Below are 12,713 nucleotides of genomic sequence, written 5' to 3' on the forward strand. Positions count from 1 at the left end.
AAGGAAACTCCTGAGTTAATAGGCAGAGGAAAATCCTGCTCAGGATCCTTTGCTTCCTTCTTCCCAGCTCACCAGCGGCATGGTGCAGGACACCTGGGGGTGTCTGCAGAGGGATCAGCTCCTGGTCCCCTCTCCTGGCTCCTCCAGAGTTTGTAACCGGGAGCACCCAACCCGTGCCACCCCCAGCGCGTGCCAGACAGCCGCATCCTCCTGGGCTGCCGGGGTGCGGAGGGGGCCGTGGAGCTGCACAGCAGAACCCCAAGGAGCTGTGAATTGCCCGCGATGTTTATTTTACAAGCCGCAAAACATTTAGCGGAGGGGCTCAATTTCTACCCGCTGGTTAAAATAGTTTTTATTCAAAAAAAAAAAAAAAATTCCTTCTCTCATTTACATATCCTACAGACAGTCTGGTGGGGTCTCCAGGAGCCCCACCTGCGCTCCCAGCCCCGCTACCCCCGGCAGCGGCACTGCCGGACGGCGGGGACGGTGCGGAGGCGGTCGCGGCGGCTGCGGAAGGTGTGCAGGTCGTAGCTGTGAGGGGAGCAGCGGCCGCGGGCAGCTCCTGCCCACACCAGGCACTCCTCTCCACCTCGCGACTCCCTGCAGTCAGAGACAAACCAGTGCATCCCCAGTACATCCCTCTGCCCCCACACACACCCTCCATTCCCACTGGGAAAGGCCAGATGCCCCGGAGCAGGGCGGGGGAGTGGGAGCATCTTTCTTCCAGCAGCAGATCTGTTCCTTACTCCTGAGGTGACTCGGTGAGCTGCCACTTCCCTCTGCCTGAGCAGAGCAGGTGTTCTTTCTTTCTGTGTGGCTTGATTTGCTTCCCTTTGCATTTATATATCCCAGAATTATTTGGGTTGAAAGGGACCTTAAAGCTTATTTCATTCCACCCTCTGCCTTGGGCAGGGACCTTCCACTAGACCAGGTTGCTCCAAGCCCCATCCAAGCTGGTCTTGGACATTTCCAGGGATCCAGGGGCAGCCACAGCTGCTCTGGGAAACCTGGAACAGGGCCTCAGCAGCCTCACAGCCAACAATTCCTGTCCAATATCCCATCTATCCCTGCCCTCTGGCAGTGGGAAGCCATTCCCCTTGTCCTGTCCCTCCATCCCTTGTCCCCAGTCCCTCTCCAGCTCTCCTGGAGCCCCTTCAGGCCCTGCAAGGGGCTCTTAGGTCTCTCTGGAGCCTTCTCTGCTCCAGGTGAACCCCCCCAGCTCTCCCAGCCTGGCTCCAGAGCAGAGGAGCTCCAGCCCTTGGAGCATCTCTGTGGCCTCCTCTGGACTCTCTCCAACATATCCCTGTCCTTCCTGTGCTGGGGATCCACGTTTTTGTGTCTGCAAGCAACACAAAGTCCTGCCCCCCTCAGTCTGGAACAACTGCCTGAATGGACCCACCCTGCCCTAGAGCATCCCTCCCACCCCTTCCTGCCCCACAGCATTGCCAGGGAGTGGGGAACAGGAATGGCACATCCCAGGCTGCAGGAGCCTCTCAGGATCCGTGCCTGCTGTCATGGGGGACCACGGGCTCTATAACCCCCTGTCCAACGAGCCCAATTTGGCACAATCACAGCAGGTTCTGCTCTTCCCCCCAACGCAGCAGAGCAGCAAAACCACTGCCCCCACCGTGGTGGGTGAGCTGGGAGTGCTTCCCAAACCCTGCTCCCGTGCTCCCCCCACACCCAGTGTGCCCTGGCAGCAGCAGATGAGTTTGGTGAGAGGACTGGAGGCAGCTCCCTCCTGCCCCAGCGGGTGCAGGTGTGTGGGAAGGGGAGGGGATGGACCCTGGCAGCTGTGCTTACCTAAGCAAGCAGGGATCCCCCGAGGAGCAGCTGCCCAAGCACCTTCCCACATCGATTTCCTGCAAAGATTTGCAAAACAAAGGCATGACAATCCCCTGTAGCACCTCAGCAGGACACCCTGGGACCCTCCACCCTCCCTACAGCCCCAGGCTGAGCATCCATCCCCGGGGAAGGGCAGCAGCAGGGCACAGCTGGTCAGAAATATTTGGGGGGCACAGCAGTGTTTTTTGAGTCAGAGTTCCCTGTGCACAAAGGTGTGCTGAAGTAGAGGGTAAAGTCTCCATTGAGCTGAAGGCATACTTAACAATTAAATATTCTTTTAAATTAATATCATTGTTCTTTGATAATTTTTAAAGGAATTCTCATCCCAAAGAAAAGGCCATTTGTTGCTTTATGGCCCATATACCACAAGAGAATACAAATGTGAGATTTTTACCACTCTGGTTCGATGCCAGGGTGAAGCTGCCGATGTCAGATCATCCTCCCAGCAGTTCAAACCCTACATGTGGGCCCAGCTGAGCCCATCAGAGAGGAGCCAAACCCCTGGAAACCCACCTTGAGCCGTTCCTCCCTGTGTCCCTCAGGGCTCTGCACAATTTCATAATAGTATTCCACCTGGGAGACACGATAGCATTTCTCCTTCATTTCACAGTTCTCCAGCGTCTGAACCACCTCCCCACCGTGTGGGGTTTTGACTAGAACAGTGCTGAACTTGGTGGGCATGCAGAAAAGTCCATCTGCAAGGAAACAAGAAGGAAAATTAAGCTGGAGTTGTCCCCAAGGCCTCTGAGGCTGCAGCACCTGCTCCAGGGTCTGTCCTGCAGCACAGACTGCCCAGCTCCAGCATCCAGCACCCAGCTGGAAAGGGCTGGTAAGGGCAAGAGGGTCCCAGGTGAAGTTTGGAGCTCATTCCTGGGCCCTGACCCTGTGGAAGCCCCAGCTCTGGGGAGCCAGCTATGTTATCTTTGAGAAAAACAGTCTTTGAACATAAAATATTGATGGCAGCGCTTTTTCCAGAGCCACACTCTCACACCAGGGAGTGGAGGAACACGGTGTAACATTTGCTCATTCAGCATTTCCCTCTGGATTTGCTGGGGGCTGTGTCCTGCACGGGCTTCTTAAGTGCTGGAGCCAGTGCTATGGGGTCTCCTGGAGATACATTCCCTGGGCACCTCCAAAGGATTTGCTCTGGGCTGGGCTCTCAGCCCTCAGTGCCAGCAGAGGAGTCGGACGGGGCCAGGATGACGGAAGGAGCATCTCCCCACATCAGCACCAGTTACAGCCTCTGCTGGAAGGCTGGTGCCAGAGGGAAGAAGGGAAGGGAAGGCAGGGGATGGCCCCAGTTCTGGGGTGTGGGATGGAGGAAGGCTGGTAGCAGAGGGCAGGAAGGGGGAGGCAGGTGATGGCCCCAGCTCTGGGGGCACAGGACCAAGTCCTGCTTTGCCTTTTCTTTCCCTGTTCGAGCTTTAATCCAGTGAAAAATTCCAGGGCACAAAGCAGTTCTGTTTGGATTTGACATTCCCAGCCTGACTGCAGAGGGGGTGGGGAGGCTTTGGGTGGGCACAGTCACATCCCTGCTGCTGTGTCACTACCAAGCTGGGACACATCACCGTGGCAGGTCCTGATGGCCAAGCAGGGGCTCAGCAACTGGAGAGGAGGGACAGGGGCTCCTCCAGCAGTAACTGTGTCCAGCTGGAAGGGCAGAGGCACAAATTGTCCTGCCTGGATCAGTTTGAACCGATGTTTGTGCAGAAAGAAACAGTTTATCTGCTAAATCTCCAGGCTTATCTCTCCTCACCAAGTAAATTAGGGTTAAAATCTCCATTGCATGAGCTAGAGGAGGGGGAGAAGGCTGCTGAGCTGAACTGATGGTTAACTGGGTTTGTGATCTAACTAGGACCTGGTCCTGCCCTGTCCCAGCCCTGGGGTGTGTGTCCTTCAGGGTTTGTTTTTGGCTCCTGGTTTTGAACGGGTTGAGAGTTTCCTGCCCCCTCCCAACTACTTCAGCAGCTGCTGGAGGAGATTTCTTTGTTCCAGGATGGAGCTGCTTTTTCAGGGGAGGGAAAAGTGATTTCTGAAAGCAAAGGTCTTTGGGATGCGTTAAGAATGGGACACAAAATGACAACAGATTTCTGGAAGTCGGTATTTCTGGGTGAGATTTTAACATCCTCCTCCAGCCTCCCTCTCCCTCTCCACCCCATTTCTCTTTACCATTTCCGGTCTTTACCGAGACACTGAAAGTGTCAGCCTGACCTTAGAGGAGAAAATCCAGAAGGAAAGTGCAGGGACCTGCCCTAGGGCAGAGGCAAAGCTGCCGTCGAGTTCACGTTTGCCAGTTATCACTGAATGAGACTCCCCCTCCCCGCTCCATGAGCCCCCGCGGGGCAATAGCATCGTCCAGCATCTTCCACTCTCACGTCTGGGAAGTAAATGCTGATTCTCCCACCTCTGGAAGAAACCACTTCACGCTGCCTAATTGCCTTTGCCACTTGCAGCTGGATAACCAAGCAGCTGCTGCTGCCTGGGCAGACCCGCAGGAGGGGACCCGGCCCCAGGCAGAGCCCTCGGGGGGGCTCCGCCGCCCACCCCCAGCCCCTCCACCTCCCAGAGCGATGGAATGAATTCCCAGGCCCCTGCACGGCTCTCCAAGTCACTTCAGGGTTCCCGCGGTCTCTGTCCCTCTCTAGCGGTGGAGGCACAGCCCTGCCACAGCCGCTACCGGGAGGTTTGAACGGGACGGGCTTAGAAGCAGAAATACCAAAAACATGACATCAGCGAATTCCAGGAGAATGGAATTTGTCCAACAGTTGTGGAAAATCACTTCAGCACGACTTTGCATTCTGATAAAATACGATCAGTTCATGTCCACTGAAGTGTCTTGGGTTATTTTATGAGTGAACTCACGAGACAGCTCCCCAGTTCACAATGAACCAGTTCAGCTTTATCCCAGTGGGAGGTTTTGACCCATCTGGAATGATTTCATTTGGAGTTTCCGTTTCTGAGTGATTTTTGAACCGTCAGTGTACTTCACTGGTGCTAGAAGGGCGTTTCAGACTGCCAGGAAGGAAATTCCATTTTCCAGGAGTCTCTTTCCAGCAGAGCTTTCGTCATCACGTTGGTTTTCTTGCTTTGAGTGGGAGGGTTGGAGTGGAGACCCTCGAGTTCCCCCCAGCCTGGGTTACTCTGATTCCATGCTCTCTGGCTAGAGGACACTGTCCTGTACACGGGGTGGTTGTATTCCCATCCTCACCCCACGCACAGGGCAGAGAATCACCACTGTGCCTGCAGACCTGCACTGTAAGCAGCAACAGGAAACCCAAACCACAATCCCAATCTCCACAGAGGCAGAGGCTCTGCTCAGGCCCTGAGCCCAGAAATTGGTCTGGTCACACAGGAGGGCTCATCCCCACATTCCCAGAGGGAGGGAGGGAGGGAGGGGAGCTCTCCCTCGTTCATACCTGCACTGTAGGCTGGATCGGAGCATTTCCCCACGTCGACCGTGACCTCCCAGGGAGAGTCTGGGAAGAAGGTTTTCAGCGCCGGGAGCCGCAGACATTCCTCGGGGCAGGTGCTGCAGTGGCAGCCATCGACCACCTCCACCTCCCGAGCGCCCTGCAGGAGCAGGAGCCGCTCCACGTGCAGCCGGGCCGGCTCACAGCAGGACCCCGCGGGGCAGGAACGGGGGGCTCCCGGCCACGGCACCTCGGGGCGCCGGACCTGCAGGGCCAGGGGACACAGAGAACAACCTCCAGCACCAGCTCCCTGACACAACCCCCCACCCTGACCTGGAACTGGCTCAGCGTTTACTCCTCTCTCTCTCCCTGCCTGCCTGGAGGATGCTGCACCAGCAGTGTCAGGGTGTTCACAGCAGTGGGACAAGTGGTAACGAGATTTCTCATGGGACACGCACATGGAGCTTGTTTCAGTCCCTCTCCAGGGTCTGTTATGTTGGTGGAGATGGGACTTTAGGCAATGTCAGCTCTCCTGGGACAAAGAGAGCACCACAGCCCATGCACAGCCATGGCCCTAAATGCACAAGCTCCTTTGAGACCCTCCTGGGAGTGACACGTGGCACAATGATATGGGAATGACACAAGCATCTCAACGGCAAGGGGTTCATAATGAAATCACACGTCCTGCCATTTTTGCACAGAGGCAGAAAAAGGTCTCTGACCCCTGTAGATGTGGGACAGCAGCTCTCAGGTACAGAAGTGGCTGGAAGAGCTGGTCTGGCTGCTGTGCTGGGGCAGCCAGGAATGCACTTGGATGCTGCCTGGGGCCAGCTGGGCCCCTTGGCTGAGCCACAGCCCTTCCTCTGCACTGCTGGAGCAATTTCAACTCTCTCACCTGCACAGGCCACTGCTTGTGGCCAGGGGAGGATGAGAGGCTCAATGACAGGTTTTTCAGAAGCCAAAAAACAGGTGTTTTTAAAAAAAATCACAAAACCACAACCCCAGGCACCAGCACATGACCCTCACCCAGCCCTGAGCACTCCTGCAGTGACACAAACACGCTGTTCTCACCTTCTTGCTCCTTAGGAAGTCGAGCATGGAGGAGTATCTGAAGAGCCCTGGGAGCCCGGGGTGGAGGGGGCTGATCCACTGGGAGGGGCAGCTGGAGAGGCACTTCCCAACATCCACACTGACGGGACTGCCAGAGACATCTGTGGAACAGGAGCCACCAGAAGGTCACCACTGACTTCTAACCCTAACCCTAGCCCTAACCCTAACCCTAACTCACCCATCCCATGAGGTGCTGGGGAGGCCCAAGCTCAGAGCAGGGCTGAGCAGCACACAAACACTGACACAAAGACATGGCCCACTCCTGGGAATTCTCCCTGGGAGAGAGAGATTCCTTCAGCCTGAGCGCAGGTGGGAATTCACTGCACTCACAGTGTTTGCAGACCAGAGGAAAACATTTCCTATTAGACTGGTCAGTGGACAAAGACTAAAAATAACAAAACTAAAATGTCACTAGGAAACCACAGGTTTTACTCTCTGTGGTGAGCACACGAGGGATGGGGTGAGAACAAGTGAATACACTGATTATTAAAGGGAAAAGGGAATGCTCAGCCATACTACAAGGCTTACTAGTGTAAATCCTTGTTTCATAAGATAATATGGAAGGAAACTGGCATTAAAAGTGCCCGTGGATAAGTCCAACACCACTGTAAAACATTTGCTTTAACCTGCTGGAGTCACAGACCCAGTGTGTGCTGCAAAACTTTAACTTTTGCATTGATTTAAAAACTGGTTTTCAGTGTCCCCAGCGCTGGCTCCAGGGCACCAGGACACCAGGGCACCAGCTGCTGCTGGCTGCCTGAGGGTTCCTTTGCCCAGGGAAGGAATGAGCAACAAGCCAGGCAGCAATTCCCAGCTTATCAGCCATTCCAGCAGTGATGCCTGTGGATGCTCTTCACCCACAGCAGGGTGCAGACAGCTGGGCACTTGGCAAAGCACACTGTACCAGCTGAAGACACAGTTAACCCCTGCTCTCCCTGCCCTGCTGCCATACAAGCTGTGTTTATTATTTTCAGGCTGATATTTTATCAATTTTTTGCTATTTCCATCATTATTTACTCTTCTAAAGTTGTTGCCTCTGGAGCTGACAAGCTGTCACTGCTTGTGACAGCTCTTAATTTGGTTATGGTAACTTTATCATTCCTACTGCACGCAAGAACCTGTTATTTGGCAAACACTAAACATTAAATTTGTACAAGTGCACTGAAAAACCCCAGGAAAACTCAGACTCTCAAGCCATTTTCACAGCTCAAGCTCATTTCACGTGGTCTTACAGCCACTGCAAGGGGAACTGCGGACAGGCTGCTCCTGAAGGCCTCGGACTTTTTGCCTGGTGAACAAATGCAGCTACTTTCAACTTCCTCTACTTTCTCAGGACAGCCTGTTATCCTGCTGACAGCCCTTTCCACATCAATTCTGGGAAGCAAAAGTCTGCAGTAGTCCTGAATTTACACAGCAATAAACAAGCAAACAGGGAATTCAAACACAGAATCAACCACACTGCAGCACAGGTCCAGGGAACAGAGCTCCTTCACACAGATGGACAGACCCAGGGGCCAGGCTACTCACCAGTTCCTGTGCTACAAAAGATGTTTTAAGTGTTAGGTTATCTGGGCAACAGGTCCCCAGCAGGTGTCTGTCCTCAATCCCCTGAAGGAAAAGTCACTTGGAAAATTTCAACATAAACAGCCAAGAGATGGGCAGGACACGAGTGGGGAAGCATCAGGGATCCCAGTTTCTCACAGGTGAAGGGGAACTCAGAGCAGCTGTGGCTGCCCCATCCCTGGAAGTGTCCAAGGCCAGGTTGGATGGGGCCTGAAGCAACCTGGGCTAGTGGAAGGTGTCCCTGCCCGCAGCAGGGTTGGAATGAGATGGGGTTCAAGGTCCTTTCCAACCCAAAGCATTCTTGGATTCTGTGATTCTGTGAACTCACCGTGCCCAACGTGGAGGAAATGGCTCTGCCTCCTGCAGCAGCCCCTCTCTGCAAACAGGTTCCTTTGCTCCTCTGCTCTGCCCACAGCTCCAGTGCCTGTGGTCACAAACCCCGAGCTCAGCATCACCCCGGTTACAATTCCTCACCTTTCCTGCCCGAGCTGGGAGAAGGCACTGAGGGCCCATCCACCCACCATCCTGAACCAAACAGCTCCAGCATGAGGAACAGATTTAGTTATAGATGGACATGACACATCTGGCAGCTCAACCCTGACTGGTTGGGCTGAACACCCTGTTTTAGTTGCTCCAAGTGCTCTGTTTGGCACTGTTTGTCTCAGGACATCAGTCCCCTGCTCTCTTCTACTTTCACATTACTGCAAGGTGAGCTCAGTAAGGAGTTGCCTCCCACAGCACAAAGCACTAAACCCTACCCAGATTCCCCTGACACAAACTCCAAACTGTTTGCCCAGTGCAGGCAGCCCGGGCTGTTCACTGCTCACTGTTCACAGCACACACTGACCCTACAGCAGCATCAGATCCCAGCAGAGCCCATGCCCAGTCCCACACCACCCCCCCCTGCTCTCCCCTGCCAGAGGTCAAAGAGTGCCAAGGACAAAGAGAAGGAAAAAGGAACTTACTGGCAAAGACAGGAGCCTGCAAGAGCCCTGCAAGGAAGACCACAGCTCGTGGGTCCTGCATGCTGCACCCTGGGAAGCACAGGAAGGTCTCCAGTACCTCTGACACTTATACCTGCCCTCCCTGGCAGGTGAGAAGGTGAACAGCTCTGAGCCAAATGGACTTGCATATCCCAGCAAATGTCCCCAGATTGTGATCTGAACAAACACCTCAGCAGCCTGGGCAACGAGCACCTCTCACCCATGACCAGGACCACACTCCCAGCTGGGATGACCAGGCTGGGATCAGGCTCCCAGCAAAACTTCAAAGTGTTTCTTGAGAGCCACTGGATTTGCTGCCAGCCTGGGGAAGCTCCCTTGGGGGTCTTTGTTGTTACCACCACTTCCAAACTAATTAAGTTTGTGGCGACTGGGAGCCACTCTCAAATCCTCTCACTCGAAAAGAACATGCATCCTTCATCCTCCCTCATCCCATTCAATGGTTTTATCTGGGGACAACCCTCTTCTGTCCCTCCCTTCACCAAATGGAGTCAGAGCTGGTGCTTGGACAAAGGACTCCCCACATCAGCACTGGCAGAGTGTTTCCCACAGCCACGAGGAGCTGCCTGGGGCTCCAGTTGTGTCTCTGGTCATGGGACTGAGCCCTGGAGCCAGGAGGAGGCATCTCTCTTCCTAGCTGCTAAATCCATGTAGGAAAGCACCAGTTAAGTCCAAGTAGGAAGGCACTAGAGCCCTGGAAGCAGGCACTGCTGGCACCCCTGTGCTGTCAGGGACTCTCTGAGATGTCTGATGGATCTGGCCGAGGGCAGCAGATTCCTGAACACAGGATGCACGAGGCTCCTCATCACAGACCTCGGGATCTCTGCACCCACTTGGCCAAGGGAATGTGGCAGGGGACAGATCCAGCTCCCAGGGAACATGGTTTTGCCAGATTCAGGAGTGAGAGCACACAAGTAACACTGCTCTGGCATTCAAAATGGGGCTCCAGGGGCTGGGTTCTTCCTGGCTACAGTCACTTGCAGGTGCAGCAATCACAGACACAGAAGCTGCACAGCCCCCAGAACAAGCTGAGTCTCCTTGGAGCTCATCCCCAGTTCCTGGAGGCCAGCTGGGCTCCTCTGGGATGGATGCCTTGAGGAAACAATTAGCAAAACCAAAGTGCTACAAGAAGGCATCCTGCCAAAACCACACCATTTATCACCAAGCTACAGGAACCTCATCCTCTCCAGCCCAGCCCAGAGCAGAAATCAGCACAGATGCTCAACAACAACAACAAAAAAAATAAAAATTTAATTGTGTTAAGAGACAAACATATATAACAAAACCCACATTTCCCTTGAAAAAAATTCCCTGTGCCTGGGCACCTGAGCTGAGCCACTCTCTGTTCACAGCTCTGTGGTGCTGCAGAGTACCCAGAGAGGCCAGAGTGCTACCTGGAGTAGCTGCTGTGTAACCTGGCCAGAACAGAGAGCAGCTGCAGGGCAGGGGGAAGTGACATACAAAATAGTTATGGAAAAATATGCATTTTAAATAAAGAGCTTACAATAATAACTTCAACTTTATACAAAATATCATGGTTGCCATTTCAGTGTTTCAATTCCAGGAATCATTTTTGAACTCTCAACATCCTGTTTTCCATCTCACACCACATCTGCAGTCTCCTTCTCCTGAGAGCTCAATCTCTGTTCAGCTCAGTCCAAAGTACCTGAAAATGAAAAAACACATTACAGTCTCAAGGATCAGAAGTTCAGTTCTGTGAACAAATGAGACTTGTTTACAAGCTGCCAAAGCAACATGCAGTAACCCCAAAGTTTAAGCAAATCACACATGAGTAAGCCCAAACTCAGCCAAAAAGTATTGCATGTGCCTCAGGGCCCACTTGAGCTGTTCCACTGCTCAGAGGGGCACAACAAGCTACACTATGTGAATTACTGAAGATGTGGACAAAGAGCTTTGCAAATGACTCAGTTCTTTCTCTCCCACAGCGGTGATTATAAAAAACACCAAAACCAAGTGAAACCAAGTAGAAACTCACCTTCCAAAAAAGCAAATTCGTCGATAGCTTCAATGGCATTATCTGCAAAGCAAATTGAGAACAATTACCATAGATAAACCACCCCCTTATTTGCATCTAACAGCAGCATCTGAAATTACATCACAGTAGAGTGACCAACTTCAAAAAGGTTTACTTGTTTTAGAGCTGGTGTGTGAAATTATTAGTGTACTATTTAGCATAAAAGAAGTTTTTCTCTCCCATCTTCAGAGAAAGAAAGAGAAGCACCTATGATTATTTCAGCACTCTGGGACAGGTGGAAAAATCCCAGTAGCCCAGAGGTTTAAGGCCAGCACAGAACATGCTCTCATACCAAGGTCTTTTCTCTGCAGAGTTTTCCTTTTTCCTTGCTGGGCGTACACATAAGCATCTTTGGCTATGGTTTCAACAAACAGCTCCTGCAAGACAAAACTAGGACAGTTTCATACAGGCGATGGGAGAGGGGAGAGAGAATATTCTGAGGAAAGGAAAGGTCCTACAAGACCTCAGGATGAAACCAGAATCTCCATCTTAACATTTCCCCTTCCCAATAAACAGCTCTGAAAATAGCAGAGGGAATGGTTGCACAGTAATGCGCGGGAGAAGCAACAAGGGAGAAGGTCGGGAGTGTGACGGGTCCTCTGAACACATCTGCTACACACCAGTGGCTGCCAGGGTACCTTCTGAAGGGGGAAAGGTGTCCTGTGCTCAGGGGATGAATCACCTCGAAGATCACCGAGTCCAAGCACCACCACCGTGCTCACCACTAGACCGTGACCTCAAGTGCCACATCCATTCGGCTGCTAAATCCCCCCAGGGATGGTGACTCCACCACCGCCCTGGGCGGCACAACCCCTTCCATAAAGGAATTTCCCTAATATCCAATCCAAACCTCCCCTGGTGCAACTTGAGGCCCATCACTTGTTCCCTGGGAGCAGAGCCCGACTCCCCCCCCCCGGCTCCCCCCTCCTGTCAGGGAGTTCTGCAGAGCCAGAAGGTCCCCCCTGAGCCTCCTTTTCTCCAGGCCGAGCCCCCCCAGCTCCCTCAGCTCTCCTGGTGCTCCAGCCCCTTCCCCAGCTCGCTCCGGGAGCTCTGAGCCGCCGCGGGCCGGGGGATCCCCCGCACCCGGGGGAGAAGGAAAAACCTCCCGCGAGGGCCAAGCAGCGGCTCCGCACCCCGCAGCGCTGCGGTGCCCGGGCCGCCCCTCACCGTGGCCCGCGCCAGCACGAACACGGCCTCCTGGCTGGCCAGGGTGACGTCCGGGTCCGCCTTCACCAGCGCCTTCACCCGCGCCAGCGGCAGCCGCGCCAGGCGGGCCGGCCCCGGGCACTGCGGCCCCGCGCCCGCCGCCTCCTCCCCGCCGGGCCCCGCCGCCGCCTCCGCGGGCCCCGAACCCGAGCCCGGCCCCGGGCCCGGCACCGCCGCCGCCGCCGCCATCCCGGCCCAGCGCTGCGCCTGCGCGGGGCCCGCGGGGCAGGGCCGGGCCTGGCGGGGCTGAGGGGGCCGAGGGGGTGTGTGCGCCCAGCACGGCCCCGGAGCGCCCCGAGCACCGGGCCTTGTGCCCCCCGGCACCCCAGGCGCGGTCCCTGAGCTCCCCTCACCCCTAAGCACGGCCCCTAAGCTCCCCTCACTCCAAACTCGCCCCCTGAGCTCCCCTCACCCCGTCCCCCAGCACAGCCCCTGCGCTCTCATCACCCCCGAACGCGGCCCCTGAGCTCCCCTCACCCCAAACTCGGCCCCTGTGCTCTCATAACCCCTAAGCACAGCCCCTGAGCTCCCCTCACCCCTAAA

The 12,713-nt window shown here is 54.7% G+C and overlaps 2 protein-coding genes across 2 annotated transcripts; both read right to left on the reverse strand.

The window, feature by feature from the left end:
- Positions 1 to 449: 449 nt before the first annotated feature.
- Positions 450 to 8,380, reverse strand: LOC116798983. Its single transcript, XM_032711696.1, has 6 exons — positions 8,257 to 8,380; positions 6,327 to 6,466; positions 5,262 to 5,520; positions 2,359 to 2,540; positions 1,804 to 1,862; positions 450 to 600 (listed from the first exon to the last, which is right to left on the reverse strand). The coding sequence occupies exons 1-6, from the start codon at positions 8,378 to 8,380 to the stop codon at positions 450 to 452; spliced, it is 915 nt and encodes a 304-aa protein (XP_032567587.1).
- Positions 8,381 to 10,154: 1,774 nt separating this feature from the next.
- POLE4 (DNA polymerase epsilon 4, accessory subunit) lies at positions 10,155 to 12,415 on the reverse strand. Its single transcript, XM_032712291.1, has 4 exons — positions 12,132 to 12,415; positions 11,257 to 11,341; positions 10,926 to 10,967; positions 10,155 to 10,595 (listed from the first exon to the last, which is right to left on the reverse strand). The coding sequence occupies exons 1-4, from the start codon at positions 12,357 to 12,359 to the stop codon at positions 10,582 to 10,584; spliced, it is 369 nt and encodes a 122-aa protein (XP_032568182.1). The 5' UTR covers positions 12,360 to 12,415; the 3' UTR covers positions 10,155 to 10,581.
- Between the last annotated feature and the right edge of the window lie 298 nt (positions 12,416 to 12,713).

Source organism: Chiroxiphia lanceolata, chromosome 27 (assembly GCF_009829145.1).
Source record: "Chiroxiphia lanceolata isolate bChiLan1 chromosome 27, bChiLan1.pri, whole genome shotgun sequence".
NCBI classification, from domain to species: domain Eukaryota; kingdom Metazoa; phylum Chordata; class Aves; order Passeriformes; family Pipridae; genus Chiroxiphia; species Chiroxiphia lanceolata.

Bases quoted from the DNA above. Each gene is read 5' to 3' on its own strand.
- LOC116798983 (XM_032711696.1), bottom strand. From the start codon at position 8,380: ATGCTGAGCTCGGGGTTTGTGACCACAGGCACTGGAGCTGTGGGCAGA. The intron at 6,467-8,256 runs GTGAGTTCACAG...CCTGTTCCACAG, and splicing joins TTTCCTCCACGTTGGGCACG to ATGTCTCTGGCAGTCCCGTC. The intron at 1,863-2,358 runs GTGGGTTTCCAG...AAATCTTTGCAG, and splicing joins ACAGGGAGGAACGGCTCAAG to GAAATCGATGTGGGAAGGTG.
- POLE4 (XM_032712291.1), bottom strand. From the start codon at position 12,359: ATGGCGGCGGCGGCGGCGGTGCCGGGCCCGGGGCCGGGCTCGGGTTCG. The intron at 11,342-12,131 runs GTGAGGGGCGGC...TTTGTCTTGCAG, and splicing joins TCGTGCTGGCGCGGGCCACG to GAGCTGTTTGTTGAAACCAT. The intron at 10,968-11,256 runs GTATGAGAGCAT...TTTGCTTTGCAG, and splicing joins TCTGCAGAGAAAAGACCTTG to ATAATGCCATTGAAGCTATC.